The 19565-nt window shown below is 48.3% G+C and overlaps 1 protein-coding gene across 1 annotated transcript; it reads left to right on the top strand.

Annotated features, from left to right (window-relative positions):
- The first annotated feature begins 1304 nt into the window (after positions 1 to 1304).
- Positions 1305 to 19431, top strand: LOC122369807 (sodium-dependent neutral amino acid transporter B(0)AT3-like). Its single transcript, XM_043344829.1, has 13 exons — positions 1305 to 1919; positions 2777 to 2927; positions 3257 to 3480; positions 3677 to 3760; positions 4040 to 4201; positions 4441 to 4551; positions 10869 to 11070; positions 11249 to 11442; positions 11719 to 11920; positions 12277 to 12436; positions 12812 to 12949; positions 17391 to 17516; positions 17743 to 19431. Exons 1-13 carry the CDS (start codon positions 1785 to 1787, stop codon positions 18023 to 18025), a joined length of 2172 nt encoding a protein of 723 aa, XP_043200764.1. The 5' UTR covers positions 1305 to 1784; the 3' UTR covers positions 18026 to 19431.
- Positions 19432 to 19565: the final 134 nt, after the last annotated feature.

Below are 19565 nucleotides of genomic sequence, written 5' to 3'. Positions count from 1 at the left end.
GGAGCTCCGCTCTCGACTGGTGCCCGAGTCCGGTCTGGAGTCCGAATACGGAGCCACCAACGCCGCCTTCGAGGAACCGGCAGCACTGAAGGTGAGCGACGGGATCAAAGACTGAGAGCCTCTTGCCTCGTATGGATGAATTAAAGGGACTATCCCACCTTTAACATGGGGTTTGAGTTGAGATAGCCAAGTTTGCGGCGAGGTTCAGAAACCATTATCTATCTAGGTTGCAACCCCCGCGGCCTCTTGGTGTTGAAGAAATTCGTTCCCTTCATTTGAAAATGGGCCTTGCACAAGGCCCTATCTTCAACATGGAGCGACCGTTAGTGTGACGTCACCTCGTTTAGTCATTCTGATTTAAATGGGGTTGTTCGTTGAAAAATCGCTTAAAACTTGGTCTGAACTTTGTTGTGGTGCCTACAGAGTAAAAAGAATCAGCTTTATGACAGTAATGTGGCCTGGGGAAGGAGGTAATTTTGGGCTGTAACGTCACATATTTGAAAGTTTGTGTTTGGAATATGGGAAGCCTAAGATGTTTAATGAAAAATAAATGCCAGAACCGTGTTCCTGGTCATCCAATCTATAAAGTCGGGCACAATTTAACTGGTTTTAACAACATTTTAGAAGGTGGGATAGTCCCTTTAATTGCATCTAAATATTTTCATAAAAGAATTATATCAGATCAATTTACAAGGTCAGAGGTCAAGGTCAAAAATCAAAATGAGTATGTCTGTGGGTGGCGTCCCACACTGCAGGCACAGTCCTCTTCTGAGGAGAGCACGCGGCGTCCTGTTGTTGCTAGCCTCCACAGAACACACGTGTAAGTTGTAACTGAGGGCGCTGTTCAGGATCCGGCGTAGCACAGCTTTAAGGCTGGGGTGCCGCGCGTTGCGGACGGTGCTCTCTGCACTGCAGAGCCCGGTGAGCCAGGAACAGTGGTCGGTCAACGGGGCGGAGTTTGCAGAATGCGGTTCGCACACCGTCGTCCCGGGGGTACCTAAAACATTTATATATTATCCATCATACCCTCGCCCGTATCGGTGTTTTGCGAGCAAAAATATATTTTTTTAATCTACTATAATGACAACAACTAGTTGCAATGTCTGTTCATTTTACTTTTCTTAAGCCTCCTCTAAGGTTACTGAATTCTGGTAGTTAAGCTCATGTTTCATATATTTCTACGAACATTTCGTTATGCCAATGACATTTAGAAAGGCTTCTTTCACAAGAAGCACCGAAACAAACAGTCTCACATTTAAAAACATAAATGCAGAAATCAAGAAAAAGTTTTGAAACGCCAAGACCACTTGCAGGAGTGGAACCAATTAGCGGAGTGCTCGTCTTGCCATAGTATGATAACTGGTTTGAACCAGTTATCTACGCTTGCTTACACCAATTATTCTTGCTTTCTGGCATGTGGCTTTGATTCCTACTACTAAAAGTTGACAATGCTCTTATGCTGAGCTATTTAGTTGCGCACACTTTTTTTCAGATATTTGTATGACAAATATCATAACTTTGTTAGCGTAATTGCAAGACATGCTGTTGGTTTTGGCATCACATCGCCAAGTGCGTCTTTGTAACTCCTGAGCATGAATCTGCTAGTGAGAAAGCTGTCGTCTTGCCGCCTGCCGTCTTGAGACGCATTTCTGTCATGTTGCTGCATTGATAACCTATAATATGGAATAAGGGATTCAGCCTTCTCTCATACGAGCATTCTACATGGTAATAGCAAGATAGCAACGCATCTAGAAACTGGCACGTAAGGCCTGAAAGGCAGCAAGATGCCTCGGGTTTACTTCCAATCTACACCAGACTTGAGCAGGGAGATCCACATTCAGAAAAGTAGATACAATCCATGTCGAAGAACAAGAAGCTTGGATGTCGTATGGGCGCGGAGAAGACAGCTCGTGCGAAAGGTATGGTAAAATCAGCACATAGGTGAGATCCGAAGCAAAATCCGTAATTATCATCGGATTCTGTTCGTCTATCTGCAACATTTTTTTATCAAACTTCGCACGACATTTATCTTACCTGCATCGTGTTCCTCTCGCTGACACATGCCGAAGCAATAAACTATAATTTGACCTGAAAGTCAACTTTAAAACTTCTTAAGTTCAAGGTCATAACCTGACCGAAAACGGACACCTTATGTGTATCGGCTGATACGTAACCGTGTCGTGAAGCTGAAGACACCCACGGTGTTTTCATCACTCCAGCAAGTTTTTATCAAAAGTTAGTGTAAAAAACTGCTAGATTTTTTCATGGCGTGATATGACCTCAGGGACATAAAGAGAGGTTACGGTGCAATTTTTGGCTTTGTTATTCCATGTTTATCTGTTACCTGATGTTTCGGAATACGTAGAATGACTTTCGTCCAATAGAGACGGATTTCAATTTGAATTTGATCCCTTTGAGTTACTATAAAGGGGTTATGAATTCACCCTTACCTTAGGTCACCGATATGAACATTCTGAAATGAAAGCCTTAAGAATACTAATTCTTTTATCGATCGCTGAAAGGTTCAAAGCGATCATTCAATCAGTCAGACTATGACGAGCATTATAAGTTTCATAAGGCGAGGTTACTTGACGTGACCTGGTGTCCTGACTTTGAGAAACCTGGAACTGGAACCTTCACAAAAGGTGCAGGAAAGACGCATAAGGTGTTCCAAAAAAAGCAACCCGATATTCTCGGCCGGATGTTCAAACACCCCCTCCTTTACCAAGCAAGGCGCTAGTTGAGTATTTTATCTGATTTTATTTTATTATTTCAGCTCGAAGCAGAAGGTGCCGAATCGCCCACACAGGAGCCGGAGCGGGAGTCGTGGGACAACAAGCTCCAGTTCCTGCTGGCCACCATCGGCTATGCCGTCGGCCTGGGCAGTGTCTGGAGGTTTCCCTATCTCACTCAGCGAAACGGCGGAGGTATGTCAACTTATGTCAGCTTACGTCTGAAGGCGCGTCAGCAGAGGCGGGTTTCCCCAGAGCCGATTTGCTTTGACTTACCGAACGGCGTCTCTCCCTAAGAACTTATGGATTCATGTATAAGCATGTTAGACATGTTGAACTTAAGCTTGTTTTTGAGCTCAGACATATACTATAAGAGATAAGGTAAATGAAAAATATATGAAATTTGAACGGTGTATGAACCTTTGATTCGTACAGTAACTAATAAAACGTCTGCAACGATTGTCATAATGGACAGCAAACGCCTTCGGCTTTCCTGTTCTCGCATGTTCTCCTTTGTTTCCCAGGTGCCTTCCTGATCCCGTTTTTCATCATGTTGTTCATCCTGGGCATCCCGGTGTTCTACCTGGAGCTGGCGGTGGGCCAGAGGCTGCGGAAGGGCGCCATCGGGGTGTGGAACCAGGTGTCTCCCTACCTGGGCGGCATCGGCATGGCCAGCTGCTTCGTGTCGCTGAACGTGGCGCTTTACTACAACACCATTATTGCCTGGTGTCTCTACTACATGTTCCATGTGAGTCATAGAACATAAAATACAATCACCTCGTGCCTCTACTACATGTTTAATGTGAGCCAATAATGCACAGCTCGAATATGAGGATATCAACCTTTGGTGCGAGAGAGCAAATTATTCCTATCATTGGCTTTAATCATTTTTTAAGGATGGATATGTTTTTCATTTTATTACTATGCTTACTTTCGCATTTCAGAGTTTTTCGGCGCATTTACCTTGGTCTGAATGCCCGAAAGAATACTTTCCGAACAAGTCTTACGTTATCAATGAGGAGTGCGAGGTGAGAATATTTACAATATCATCCCTCTGTACTGTATACTACCACGTTTCATCGTCGGTCAACCGATGTGCTAAGTGTGCATATTAATTCCCATCAGCCAAGTGATGTTGATTCTTTCAATTCATCAGCCAAATAATACACATAGAATTAAAGCGGGCTTGGTTTGTATTCGACCACTTTTGGTTTGTATTCGACCACTTTTACGGGACACACAATAAACGGCAGATGCGAACTGCGAATGCATGTGGTATGGCATGAAGCTAACAAACATTCATCCAGGCCAGCAGCCCTACCGAGTACTTTTGGTACCGCCAAACGCTGGATATCTCTGAGGACGTCAACTCCCCGGAGGCCTTCAACTGGCACATCTGCAGCTGTCTGGTGGTGGCCTGGGTCCTCACCTATCTCTGCATGGCCAAGGGAATCGCCTCGTCGGGAAAGGTCAGTGCCGGATGGCTTGAATTCAGTGTGATGGTGGGGCTGAATGCAGCTAGGTGTAGGAAATGCTGTAAAAGTGGAAACACTGTTGAATTGCTGAATTGACTTTTTCATTCTAAAGCGGACTAACTGCACAAGTCCATACGCTATTACAGCCTCCAACTGATTATCATCAACATCGCCCGTTAACTCAATGACATCGAGGCGTCAGACGTCTCCTAAGCTGCCTTTTCGGATCGCAGGTTGTGTACGTGACGGCCACATTTCCGTACGTGGTGCTGTTCATCTTCTTCGTGCGCGGGATGCTGCTGGACGGCATGCAGGACGGTCTGCGACACCTCTTCACGCCTGACGTGAGTTATCACCAACGTCCATTGTGTGATAAGAACGGTGGGGTGCAAGAAATCAATATATCCCCTGAGTTTTTTGCTGGGACGGCCGACAAAAAAGAATTAGATTTTAATTTTAATTTTGGTTTACAACTCTTGGTCATCAGATTTCATAAATATCCCCTGCCTTCAAGCTAAATAAGACGATGTATGTTTCTGTGTAGGTACGTTTCAAAAATTCAAAGCTCAACACTGGATGAAAAGTGGCTGACGCCTGACATCTTGTTCCATTTAATATGGATAAGGAAAGGCGATCTTGCACTTGCTTCGACTTTTTTGTAGCTCTCGCCTTCAAATTTTCATTTTAAATTGAAATACCCTTTTTTGTTCCGAGCTGCCAGTACAGCTGCTTACGACAGAATTTGCAGTTGCGACGCATGCATGCTTACGACAGAGCTGAACCGGGAGCAGGAACAAATAAATAACCAAACATTCTTAAGGCGGCCGCACACTGGGCCATTCGGCGGGCGAGATTCCGCAAAAGCGGAATGTCGCGGGCGACATTCCTACAGCGGCTTTCCGCTTGTTTTCAGCAGTTTACAGGACCATTCGGCGGTGCGATTTTCTACTTAGTATTTTCAGGAACTTTATGTGAAACATTTTATGATAAATATAAACGAATGCAAACTAAATACATTAAAGCAAATACAATATTTGCTTATTTAATGCGATTATGCTATATTTCTGTACAACTAGATGCCGGCAGCGCTCTTGCGTTGCCTTGGGCCAGAATTGGAGGAACGGTACTGAGGGCACACACCGGGCCAAACCACCGAAACCCAGACTGAGCTTGGACTGAACCTGAAACCAAACGAAACATCCATGAAATGCTTGAAAGCACGTGAGATTGGTGCGGAGATCTACCTAGAGTAAGATATGAACTAACTGCACGTGCATAGTTCATGTCCCAGGCACCCCAGTGCAGTCATTTTCATAACATCATGTAGCGTGTGTCTAGTTCTATCAGTGTACCGACTTTTGTGTCGCTAGATCGACGTTTCCCGGGATCAGAGGATCCCTAGTCAAAACCGTTACCCGCCCCCCGCACGCGCAGCTTGCACCCCTAGGATATTATCTCGCCGGAATGTCATGACTCAATGTATTCTTCTTATGACCTGCAAGTTTTGAACCAGTTAGAGCTGCCGTTTACCCTGCAGGCGTGGCAACGTACGAAGGGGTGCAATCGGCTTGCACGTGCATAGCTCATGCACCACGGAGTTTAGCTCAACCAAATGTGCACTATTTTGGAGGCCTTGCCTGGGACTACCATTGAACCGATTTTGAGGTTGATAGCTCAAAATTTCTTTGAGCCAGAGGACCTCACGTCAAAACGGTTTTCCGCCCCCAGCACGTGCAGCCTGCACCCCTCGCAGACGGTGACCCCCCTGGAAACTGGTTCAAGGTGTTACCGATGTGTCCCGCCAGTGTGGCTTTGCCCGTGACCTCGGATTGACCTGTAGCCTTGACAAAAAATTTCGTGTCACCGAAACTTTGAAACGGAATAGCATGTGCCACGAAGCACTGAGCGAACCGAGGCCAGCACCAAAAGTTTACCTCGCCGGAGACGAATCGAACGGTCTCACTTTCGTCCCGATCGGTCCACCCATTTTGACTCCAGGTCCAAAAAAGCTTGGACAAACTCACATACTCACTCACATACTCACTCACATACTGACAAACAGGCTTGGCCGAACTTTTCTTCAGCGACCCACCAATGGGAATTTCCGGATGCAAAAGCATGCTATCGCATGCTTTTGATCCTCCAATTCTGGATAAAGTTTTGAATATCTATTAATTTGACATAATTTCTGGAGGAAGTTGCAAAAAAAATAAAGCTCGTGATTAATGTAAACAATCGTGTTTGTCGACAAATGCAAGAAACCTAAAGACAATTGTGGAGGGGCACATAGTAACCCATTATTGGAATAACCAATGAAGTGTATAAAAACCATTTAATATGGGGAAAGAAGTGCCGCTACGATTTTTTATCAAGTGAAGTCTATTTCTCGGCTGCTCCATCAATAGTTGGTGAGTTTCAAGTTCCACAATTTCGGGTGTCCGCGGCGTCGCCGCGGAAAAAGCTGAACCGGTCCAGCTTTTTCCGCAACTCCGCGGCTGTTCGCGCGCATGCGCACTCTACCCGCGGACAGCTAGCTGGCAGCGGTCGGCTGATAATTCTTTGCAATAGGCGTCAGGTTTTTTGTTATTTAGGACTTTTTCCCTGACCAATACACTCCACACCAGTACACTGACACCTTACACAAGTGTATGAATATGTGATGTAAATAAATGTTACCGTTTCTTCATCTGTGTTTTGTTCCGGCTTTTTCGGCACTTCGGCAAAAGTAAGTTCCCCCATTAGATTTGCTCACACACACTAAGGATAGGCTCCCACGTTGCTATTGCTTCCGGGTTCACATAAACCGGCTTAACGTAAAACTTTGTTCCTGGCCAAAATTGCCAGATGTAATGACCCCCGGCTCCAGACTGGCTTTAGGCTGGCGGAGCAAAAAAAAAAAAAAAAACGAAAAAGGCTGATAATTTTGTCGTTTCGGCAGCTGATTCGGCGTCCACGAAAGCGTAATGTCGCCACGGAATTGCGTTTTTGCGGAATGTCGCCCGCCGAATGGCCTAGTGTGCGGCCGCCTTTAGAGTTCACCATATATACATCCGCCTCCGAGAACACTTTTTCGTGTTTACCAAGTTAACGCCAACTAAACCAATTATCAGCGCAGTCATGGCGATTGTATTTAGAAGAACAAGTACCCTTTATCGGGCAGGGAACTGTATATGAGCACTTCACGGAGCACCCCTTCGGGCGCCCTGGAGCCACCCGACGTATCTTTCCAAGGCCATCATACACATCCGACCAATCAGCGAGGTTCAGGGGACATCGTAGGCCGTGACGTCACAGCTGTCATTGCTCTGGGATTTGGTACCACCCTTGCAAACTTCGGCCCTATCCAAAATCGCGAAAGTCTGTTCCGCGCGCCGGCTTGCTTCAGACACCTCAGACCCTACCTCTGTTCATGATGTCGGTAAGTTGATGAAAGTGTGCATAATAAGAGTTCAATATGTGCGGCAAACAGTGATAAACGCGACATTTACTGAAACGTTTTGGGAAGTGGTCTAATTGATGTGCAAATATTGCGATGATCAAATATAGACATGCGCCCGTTTCACAGACGGCATTGTTTACGGCAGAAGGTCCCATAAATGGACATACACCCGACTACAATAAAACTGGTATTTTTGGGAAGACCCCATATATAGACATATGCCCCATCTAGGGCAATCATCATTTTTGATAGTGGCACATGTATAACACATTATAATGACTTATACTGAATGGTCTGTGAAGATCACTGGTATGTACGCCCCCCCCCCCCCCTGCAGTTGCTATGGCACACCTATGTGGCGGAAAATCGGAGCCCCTGCCACGTAGGCCGGCTGGCGGCCGGCATTGACTGGGGGGGGGGGGGGGATCGAATGTAGAACTATCCTACATTCTATCCTGTCATATCGGGGCGTCACTTTTGTAATTTATGGGATTTGTTTGAGCAACCCAACAATTCTTCTTTTTGCAGCTGCCTCAGGGAATGTTCAGCCGCCGCAGTGAGCACCATGGCCGCGCCATTGTGCCAGCCAGTGCCAATGTCAGTGATGACGACAGCCTGGACGATGACGACGACGTAGCCGACCCTGACTTTCTGCCACAACGCCTCCACGACCCCGAGACTCCAGGCCCCAGTGATGCGCCTCCTACCACCAAGGGGAAGCGTGCCAGGCCCTCACTCCAAATGATGGAGGCACAGTCGTCCGAGGACGAGGATGTCGAAGAGGACAAGGACGAGGAAGAAGAGGGGGGAATCAGCAGGCCTCCAGCATCCAAGAAGGCAAAAAGGCCAACGACTAAGAAGGTGCCTGCAAGGCCTACAACTTGGCAGAAAGTGGACGTCTCTTATCCAGCTCTGCCAGCTTTTGAGCACCCGGCGCCTCTCTATGTGAGGAGTCCACAGCAGTACTTTTTCACCTTCTTCAGTGAGCAGATGGTCCGGCACATCGCATACCAGACCAACCTTTATGCCACCCAAAAGGACGTGAACACCACCTTCTCTACCACCGATGACGAAATCGTGAATTTCGTCGCTGTGCTGCTGTACATGGGTGTCATGGAAGCTCCATCACTGGAAGACTACTGGTCTATGAAACTCAGGGTTCCCCAAGTGGCTGAAGTGATGTCCTCGAAGAGGTTTCGCCTGCTGCGGAGGACACTGCATTTCAACGACAACTCACGAGCAGGTCGCTTTTTCAAGATACGACCGCTCTTCAGCTTCATCAACACATCGTTCCAGAGCGTGCCCCAAACCAGCAAGCAGTCCATCGACGAGGTGATGGTGGGCTACAAGGGCAAGACCGCGGGCAATCTGAGGCAATACATCAGGAACAAGCCAGACAAGTGGGGATTCAAGCTGTTCTCCAGAGCCTCCGAGGATGGGTTCGTCCATGACATGGTGCTGTATCAAGGCAAGACGACTCTGCAGAGCCATGGTGTCACCATGACCTCAGCAGAAGAAGCCATGGGAGTCACCAGCCAGATAGTCGCTGCCCTGGTCAGCACCATGAACTTGTCATCAACCACTGTCGTCTTCGCGGACAACTACTTCACGAGCTTGGAGCTCGTGAGGTACCTGCAGGGGAAGGGCTGCAGGTACACAGGAACTGCGCGAGACAACAGGATCGGCAAGCCTCCCCTGAAGTCAGTGAAGGACATGGAGAAGAAGAGCGTCCCCCGTGGCAGCATTGACTACGTCACAAGTGATGACGGTATTCTGGCAGTCCGGTGGAAGGACAACAAGCGTGACAATGCTGTCCACTGACCTGGGGGTGGAGCCAGTGACTACCTGCCAGAGGTACAGCAATGAAACAAAGAAGAAGGATGATGTTCCCTGCCCAGAAGTGATAAAGAGCTACAACGCCAACATGGGGGGAATCGACAAGAGTGACATGCTGATCTACCTGTACAGAACACCGATGAAGTCGAAAAGGTGGTATATGCGGCTCTTCGCATACGTGATTGACATCTGGTCTCACCAATGCCTGGCTCCTATACCGCCGAGACTGCCAAGCCCTGAACGAAACTGGGATGTCACTGAAGGACCTCCGGATCGAAGTATTCTACGCAGCCCGCTGCAGGAACCCAACAGTCCATCGGCCCCTGCTGAGAACCTCGGTGACATCCGCAGTCCCCAGCAGCAGCGCTGACATCCCTCCAGCCGTTCGGGGACACCGCAGCCATACGCCGGCTGCTTCAGTGCGCTTCGACACAACGCTGTTCCATGTTCCCATGTATGTGACACGTCAGACCTGCAAGTTCTGCAGCAAGAAGGGGCACATCATGCGCTCTAACTTCCTCTGCAGGGTGTGCAAGGTGCACCTGTGTTTGAATGGAGAAAGAAACTGCTTCTTGCAGTACCATGAACGCGTTGCCTAAAGGGCGTGCAAGGTGGGCGTTGCAACGCCCACCACTAAGAACCGCCCACGGAGGCAACGCGTTGCCTCCGTGGGCGGTTCTTAGTGTGTCGTGGTAACAATGCCTGGAGGGCATTCAGGGTATCCAGGGTATTCAGAACTCAGGACATTCAGGGCTTTCAGGGTATGACTGTGCCTCAGTGGGGCAAAAGTGATTTCTGGTGTGCCATGAAAATGTTTTCTAGCAGGGTGAATTTCAGTGTGATGCATTGGACCTAGCAGAGTGTGCAATGTTCACCTGCCCCTCAGTGGAAAATACATTACATTTAGCAGTTATGTGCGAGTGTTGCCTGTAGCGAGCATATTGTCCGGCAGCACCATGGGGGGTGCTTGATTACTGAAGTATAAATAATGATTACTGAAGTATAAATAGGTACTGGTTTCGGTACCAAGTAAATTTTCCTGCAAGTGAATTTACGATGGCAGTTTGACCGTAGGCTGGCGAGGCCCCATATTTCAGCACTTCAAAGTGTCGTGATTTGCACTGGAAACATAAGTTCTCGAAACAATCACATGAGCAAAAAAGTCTTACAAAGGTTCAAATTAACATGATCTAGGGCCAGAAGAATGGATTTCCAATTATTTCTATGGGTGCCCGGTAAAGGGTTAAAGCGGTACGATACACGAAAAGTGAGTCAATGGGAAGACATGGGACGAAAGAAGGTTGACGAGGTTTTGCTCACTGCTTTTATCACACCACCGTAGCATCATTGTTTGATCTCTCGGACCCTCTCCGTCTCTTACCGCAGTTCAAGATGCTGACCGACCCGGTGGTGTGGCTGGAGGCCGGCACTCAGATCTTCTTCTCGTTCGGGCTCGGCTTCGGAGGCCTAATCGCCTTCTCGTCGTACAACCCGCCCAACAACAACGTGTTCCGCGACGCGGTGGCCATCGGCCTTCTGAACGCCGGGACGGCCATGTTCGCCAGCATCGTGGTCTTCTCCGTGCTCGGTGAGGCGGTGGGGGTAGGACGACGTGGGAAGCTGGGTAAACAGAATGATCTTGTGAGGTTAGGTGGCTAGAGGCGAAGCAATTTGGGGAGAAATTCTTATAAATGGAGAAAGCTGGATCTGAAGACGTTCATGGTATATCAGCTTGCATTCCACACACCCGTATCGCCCTTTCCCAGGTTTCAAGGCGCACAACACCCACAACAAGTGTCTGCATCAGCGGGAGCTGGAGCTGAACGCCAGCCTGGTCAGCTACCTGGGCGTCAGCGGCGGCGTCACCACGGCCGCCCCCGAGGTCACCGTGCCGCCCGAGGTCTACAACAGGATCTTCAGGCAGCTGCGCGTCTGCGACCTCGACGAAGAGCTGGCCAACGTGAGTAACGACTCGGGTCGGCTGAAGGATGTGCTCCTATGGCTCTGGGTTCCTAATTTTCTTGTTGAAGCTGAAGACGTTGAAACTGAATGGTTACGATTTTTCTTGTAATTATTTTTAATCATTATTTGACTGACGCCCAGCCCATCAGGATATCATCTTTGACGTCTTTATATCAGTGTCGCCTCTTCACAAACCTACAAACGTTTCTGTGCACATGTTTTTATTGTTCTCGAGATTCTATTCATCCTACATCGCTGTCCATTTTGTTTCTAGTCTAGTTCGGGCACCGGTCTGGCGTTCATCGTGTTCACCGAGGCCATCAACCAGTTTCCCGCGGCGCCCTTCTGGTCGGTCCTGTTCTTCCTGATGCTGTTCACGCTCGGGATCGACTCCGAGTTCGGCACCCTGGAGGGCGTCATCACCTCCATCGTCGACCTGAGGCTGTTCCCCAACTTGCGGAAGGAGATCCTGACAGGTGGGCGACAGCGGCACGAGCCAGCTGCTTCATCGTGGCATCATTTGTATTTGTGACATGGTGATAATGTGGGCTGCTCAACAGCGGCCGTATGAGGGATTTTCGTTTTAGCTTCTTTAATCCCAACGGTATTGCTTATGGAGCTTGTCGCATGATTGACCTGGTAATGTTTTAGCAAGTACCGGACTAAAAGGAAACGGTCCTAGCCTTCCATGACCCAAGAAATATGTTTTTAACCCAGCTGCTGCCAAGCGCATTCTTACTTTTTCGTTGTGTAGGATCCAGCTTCAACATTCAGCGATAGTCTCTGCTGATCTTTGCTTACTAGTTACTGCATCGCCGTGTCTCCCTCACAGGCATCATCTGCATTATATGCTGTCTGCTGTCCATGGTCTTCGCTCACGGGGCCGGCAACTACCTCTTCATCTTGTTCGACGACTTCAGCGGGAACCTGCCGCTGCTGATCATCGCCCTGTCCGAATGTATCGGAATCGCTTGGGTCTACGGCCTCAGGAGGTAGGTGAGATGGGCAATATGAGGCCGTGAGGAGATCGGGGAGTGACACCTTTCACAAGAGCTTCGCTCAAGTCTTTGATCTGGGATTAGGGGGCTCGCTGTGCCCACCTCATCACGGCAGACTTCTCCGTAAATATTGATCTCTTCGATGACAGTATGTCGACTGCAATCGGATGTCACAAGTGTCGTATTTATTTATTTATTTATTTATTTATTTATTTATTTGTAAAAGTAAAGGCACGGAAAAAGGCAATTCAAATTAGGTACCTTTCATCTCACGGAAGCTCGGATTTGTTAGCTTATGCGCTGAAACTTAACAGTAGCAGAAATTTGTCATTTTGTGTTCAGTTTGTAATATTTATTTGTACGTTTCAGATTTTGTGACGACATTGAGATGATGACGGGGAAGCGTCCTCACTGGTACTGGATGTTCTGCTGGAAGTACCTCTCGCCCTTCACCATGATTGTCATTCTGGTGGCCTCCATTATCAAAACCCTAATGGACGGGGCAGGGTACGTATGCATATCCCCAATCAAATGCAGATCCCAGCAGGATGAAATCCAAACTTCAAATATCAACTGTTGAATGATAACTTCTGTGCAACTGTGAATATTGTCACCAACGATAGCACATTCCCATTTAATATGAAAAAAGATGGTACCTAAAACGGTTCGTTTGAAGAAGAGGTTTGTCAACAACGTATAATAAAGCATATTTCCGCAATCTCTGCGTTCTAGAAGTTGAAAGCCGTTTATATAGCTATAGTTTCTGGCGGACAAGCAACAGCCTGCCCCTATCGACCGTGTGACCTAATAGACAAAGGCCTGGTTATTTATGACCAGCATAAATCGCTCTTTTATGCACTCATCTTCTGAATGTAAAATGCGTGGCCGCTGGGAGCGTGACCGAGAGACCCGGATGAGTTCATTCCTGAAATTTTGTTTCAGTTTTTTTTTTATCATAGAATCGTACAAAAGGACCAAGGTGATTGGACTAATTCACAATTTCTCAAAGGGCATTAAATATTGGGACGAATTTAGGGGAAGCGGGGGGAACACCGCCACTGTGGGAAACACCGCCACCCCATCTGGCGGCGAAAGTATGAACTATAAAGTGTAAAAATCCGTTATTTCCTATTAACCGCACGAAGGTAAGCGTCTTCTGATTTGTGTTCCGGTGTTTCAGTGTAATCGAAGCTCATTGTGGGCATTTAAAGAAAAATGCACATTCTCTTATAAAAATTCGATGAGTTGGGAGCACTTTTGAATGTCTTTAAGTAGAGACTCATTTTGATTTACTTGATTACATCGAAAAATAACTGATCGGCTTTGTCCAGTAAGATAGGTTTGCTTGAACCGTGTAGTACATCCTTGCCGCTGGCGATTTTTGCTTGTGATCACTTATTGGGGAACACCGCCACCCCGTGGCGGTGTTACCCCAATTGAGGTTGCGGTGTTTCCTGTTCGTAGCGTGATAAGTGATGAAATTCCAAAGACACACTTTATTTATGTTCGTAGATGTTCCTTAGTCGGGAATAAGCAGCTTATTTGACTTTTTACTTTATATTTTTCATGCATCCCGACCAAGCACTTGCCAGCTGTATAAAACTGGCAAACAGCTGATGAACCTATACCCAGGGGCGGATCCAGGAATTTTCGGGAGGGGGGGCGGCAAGTCGAAATGGGGGCGACCTGGCGATCCGGGGGCGCTCCATACAAAGGGGGCGCCAAACCGTCAAAATCGGGAGCTAAAAGCCCGCGCCGTGCTAGGGGGCGTTATTGCGCCCCCCCTCAGGTTTTTCGCAAATATCTGGAAAACGGCTGCGCGCAGCGCCGCCATTTTCAGCATACCTTATCATGCATCTTTTTTGCACATGTTGTAAAAATGTCTGACGCGGGTGATGGAAGGTCAGGTCACCAGGTTATGCCAAGTGACCTAGCCTAAGAAAAAGTTCAAATGCTTACCATTGCTATACCGACTGAACGATTGCTTTGAACCTTTCAGCGATTGATGAAAGCAACACTATTCATGAAATGTATATCTCGGAATTTCGATATCTGTGACCTAAGGTCAGGTCAGTTGTGCGACGTCTCCATTAGGTAGGTAGGTATAATTAAGTCTTTGGGAGAAAACTGAAAGGCATCTCTTTTGGACGAGCGCCATTCTAGACAATATCAAGCATTGGGATACATATGTAATTAACACACTGAATAAGAACATTGCACCTAGTGTGACCACTCATTATGTCCTAGAGGTCATCCCATGTCATGAAAGGTCCGCAGCAGTTTTTTTTTTTAAATAACTTTTGATAGATTCAAGCTAGAACGATAAAAACACCTCGGCTGTGTTTAGCTCGACGATACGCATCGACTGCTATGCAGCATGACCTTTCCCGGTCAGGTCATGACCTTGACCTGAGGTCAAATTCTCAAAATTACCCTTCATAAGGTCAACCTTTAGTTTGTTCGACGTGTCTCGACGACAGAAACGCAATGCTGACAAACGTAATGTCGAGACTCTCTTGAGTCAAAAGTTATTGCAGGAAAACATTGTTCGTAAAAAGGCTATTTTTAGTCTTTTGCCCTCTGAAGGCTAAACCGTTGACCTGAGGTCAAATCTGAGCGCAGCTTGCAGAAACACCTTTAAAAGGGCTATCGAATGCGCTTTTCTGCGGCGCTATAGCTCTATTGGTTTCCGAGTTATGTGCCGCTGCTTCGAAAACGGAAAAATGTTGAAACAGGCAACATTTTACCTTTGATGACCTCTGGTGACCTGACATTCGACCTGACCTAAAAAATGACCGTTTTGTTTTCGTCCTGTTTTTTGACGATCTTTCGAATGCCGCTTATCGCGTGTCACTACGCGGCCCAGGAGCCGAATTAGACGAGGGAGTGTGCCCCCCCCCCCCTCCCCAGCAGGACACGGAAAACTCAGACCACCAGCACGGCACGGGTTAAAAGTCGTAGATGGGCACCGCTACCCTAGCAAAAGATATTAGCAAAAAGGTGACCTCCATTTACTGGTGCAGTCCTCCTCCTCCCGGTCCTTTTTCTGGAAGCGTCTCACTTATGCTGGTATGCCTCACTTCCCGGGGGCGCCCAACCTCTGCTTGGATCGCCTAATCCATTATGGAGAGACCCACTTTGCTTAAGTCGCCTCATTTCTTCCTTCTAAGAACGACCAATTTGCTGTAGGCGGCCCACTTATCTGGGACGCCCATCTTTTGCTAGAAGTGCCCCTCTTCTTCCTGATGCGTCCCACTTCTACTACGAGTGCACCTTTTCTGTTAGGGCGCCCCTTTGCTGCTGAGGAGTCTTTTCTACTGTGAATAGGGCGACCCTCTCCTGTTTGGCGACCCCAAATTCTGCTGGAGGCGCCCCACTTCTGCCCAACTTTTGGTGGGGTGCCCCTCTCTTGCAGGGGGCACTTCTCTTTTGCTGGAGACGCCACTCTTGTGGGGGCGCCCTTCCACTGCGGGGAACGTCGCTCTTCTGCCAGAGGCACCCCTTTTCTTCTTATGGGGCTCCTGTTTTTTTTTCTGGGGCGAGGCGACCCTCTGCTGCTCGGAACGGGGCACACCTCTCCTTTTACTGGGGCACCGCCCCTCTGCTGGGGTTGCCCTTCCGCTGTCGTCAGGGGCGCCCCTCTTGGTAGAATATACTCCTTTTCTTTTTGTAATGGGGCGCCCCTCTTCTACCGGGGGCGCCCATCTGCTGCTGGGGCGTCTGTCTTCTGCCGGATATTGTCAATGGGGCGCCCATATCCTGTTTGGCGGGCCCAACCTCTGCTGGAGGCTGCCTATTTCTGATTAACTTTTGCTGTGGCGCCTCTCTTCTGCTGGGGCGCCCCTCTTCTGCTTGGGGCGCCCGTCTCCTACTGGAGACCCCTCTCTTCTGCTGGGGCGCCCCTCTTCTGCCAGTGGCACCCATTTTCTTACTATGGGGCTCCTTTTTTGCTGGGGCGCCCAGCTGCTGTCAGGGCGCCCCTCTTCTCGGAATGGGGGCGCCTCTCTCCTTTTGCTGGGGCGTCGCTCCTCTTCAGGGGGACACGTCTCCTGCTAAGGGTGCCCTTCCGCTGCCAGGGGCGCCCCTCTTGAACAGAAGGTGTTTTATATTCTTGTAACGAGACGCCCTCTTCTGCTGGGGGCGCCCTTCTGCTGGGGGCGCCCATCTGCTGCTGGGGCGACTCTCATCTGCTGGGAATAGGCAATTGGGCGTCACTCTCCTGCTTGGTGAGCCCAACTTCTGCTGGAGGCGCCCTATTTCTGCTGAACCTTTGCTGTGTCGCCGCTCTTCTGCTCGGGGCGCCCTCTCTGCCGCGGGATATGGGCGCCTTTTTCGGATGGCGGGGGGGGGGGGGGCGGCCGCCCCCGTCGCCCCCCCCCCCGGATCCGCGCCTGCCTATACCTATTTAGGTGTCCATTACCGATTATTTGCGAAAATACCACTTACCGACAGGAAACTCATCGCACGCGATCTCTGAACAATTAAAAGCTTTCGTAGGGATGGGTTGGGTTAACATCAACACCGGTGGCGGGGTTTAGGCGGCAAATAAGCAAGGTATTTTTAAAAGTCGTGATACATGAAAAGCTTTTAGGAGCATGCAAAATAAGTACCTAAAACACGTGAGCAAATGTTTAAATATTGTAACCAAGACAATAACTACCAAGATGAAGAGACTTCACACATATTCTCTCATTTTGGCGAAAAGCTTAGGGGGGCGGTGTTACCCCCGCTTCCCCTAGTACTGCACCATGAACAATCACATAAATGTGTTTGGCCTTCTTCAAAGCGGATTTATAATCTATACCATACGTGCAAGTGTGCTGTTTAGTTTCTGGCACGATGATGGATTTATCAATAAAATTGATTGAGCTGTGACAACCTGCGTCCCCTGTTTCTTTAATATGACCCACGTCGAGTCACCTATCTGTGATTGCCTCCTGTGCCGCAGATACCAGGCGTGGGACGCTGAGGCCGCGATGGTGGTGACCAAACTGTGGCCTCACTGGGCCTGGGGGCTGATCTGCGTCCTGGTGCTCGTATCGGCACTCTGGCTGCCCGGAGTGGCCATAGCCAAGTAAGTGGAGATGATAAAAAGATAACCCGGCAATGAAGTAAGTAACTTTTAAATATAGCTCTTGGTTTTTAAAGTTATTGACAAACGAGTGATATGGTTTGATTTTATACGATTTTCTTGTCAGGTTGCAAAGCTTTTACAGGCATATTTTCCTAACAACATTGCAGACTAGCTAGCTGAGTCTCATCCAACCACTTTCGTTATTATAAATCTGCCCCTGTGCCAGGTTTTTCGGCATCAACGTGATCCCGCCGGAGGAGGCGGCCTGGTTCCCGGTGGCCGATATGCGCGAGATGCACCACGTCAAGCCTCACAAGGTGACGGAGCTGGAGCGTACCCTGTTCGCCATGCACCCGGACGGTAGCGAGGGCTTTTGTCTGCGCTCGCCACCCTACGAGGACGAGGAGACGCCCGTGACCGCAATCGGCGAGCTGGAGGATCCCTGGAAGGCGACCATCAGGAGCTCCCAGGAGTCGCGCGGCGGCACCAGGAGCGCCGAGGAGCCCTGAGGGGGAGGCCGGGGGAGGGATTGTGGTGTCTGGTAGTGGAAGCTATATCTCAAAGCTTTGTTCGATTGTTGAGGGCGAGTAACGCTTGACACTGACGCTGGCCGTATGCAGTTTTCAGAGTAAACGCATTTACCCGTCATCCACATCTGCGCTTTACTTGTATAAGATTGCGCAGTTGTGTTATTTTGGATTTAGCGCCGGCGATTACATGGTCAGCCGTAGAGCAAATAATTCAGCTGAGTTCGCTTGAGCTTGAGCCTCTTGGACCTGACTGAGTAGAACTGTAAGCAAACTGTAAGTGACTTAGTAGAACTTTCCGGGAGTAACGGGAAAGCTAAATGGGCGCATTCCTTCCATACTTGCGGAATTGGCTACACAAAGGCCGAATGAAAGTCGGAAAGGGGAATATTTATTGTTGCACGCCTCGTCTTCCCATTCCGAATATGGGAAGACGCCTCGAATCACTAATGCTCGACGCTTTTACTCCGTGTGTGTGATGCTCTACCCACCATATGATCTCGTTGAAGTGATACGGACATAGATGTGTTTCCCTGGTAGGAACGCATTGGAGCTGAGCCTCCAGTAGTGACCAAAGTGTTCTAGTCAATGATCACCACCCCGTGTGATAGGTGTACATGTTACATAAGGCTGTGTAGATGAGCAGATCTCATAAGACTTGACGCTAGACGTGTCGCATTTCCAGTAGTCTCTAGTTGCCGAATGACTTGCTGTCAGATGTCAGTAATGTTACAATGGCAGTGGCTGGATATTGGTGTAATTGCAGCATAATTCGCTAAACCCTATTATGTTTGGATGAGTCGAATATTTAAATCATATTGGCTGTGCGACGGCAAACAAAAACAGTTTTGTGAAAACTTGCGTCTTCGTTGTCCATGACGAATGAAAAATCAGTCACACAACGTTTTGAAAGATAGAATGCCTCATATCTCATGTCGCCTGGCATTGAGCGTTTTTTCGTCACCTGGTGACTTTTATTGGACGATTTGCTATTCAGGTCTTTAGATAATCTGAGAGCGTCGAAGGCTCTTCTGCCTTCGCTCTTTGGGCTTTTCTCAGTTTTCGCTCCTTTCGTGATTCATAAAACGTTTCCACTGTATAAAAAAGAAGTTGATTTTGCAATGTTTCCTCCCACGTCCACTTCACCACGTCTTATCGATGTCTTCCTAGATCACCAGCTCGTCGCCACCGTGTCTACAATGTGCGCGTAGTCGTAGTCCGAGTGTCATGACGGGAACTTTGGAGTGTGTGCGAAGTTGGTGGGTCCTCTGCACTCAGCGATGCAGGCAAGACTGTGTGTGTAATTCCGAGAGTTGCCACAAGAGGTCAGTTGATGGCGTAGTGCAATAGAAGGTATGTACCAATACACATTATACAGGCCTGTTCAACCGTGTTGAACCTGCATCAATTTAGCTTGGTAGGAAATTGCACTTTGTCTTTTTTATGTAGTCCTCGAACCGATTGGCTGGTGATGAGCCATCTCTACAACGTTCCGCTTTTATGATTGTTCACAATGTCGGAG

Source organism: Amphibalanus amphitrite, unplaced genomic scaffold (genome assembly GCF_019059575.1).
Source record: "Amphibalanus amphitrite isolate SeventyFive unplaced genomic scaffold, NRLGWU_Aamphi_draft 001074F_arrow, whole genome shotgun sequence".
Taxonomy (NCBI): Eukaryota; Metazoa; Arthropoda; class Thecostraca; order Balanomorpha; family Balanidae; genus Amphibalanus; species Amphibalanus amphitrite.
This window is presented reverse-complemented; position numbering and strand designations above follow the sequence as displayed.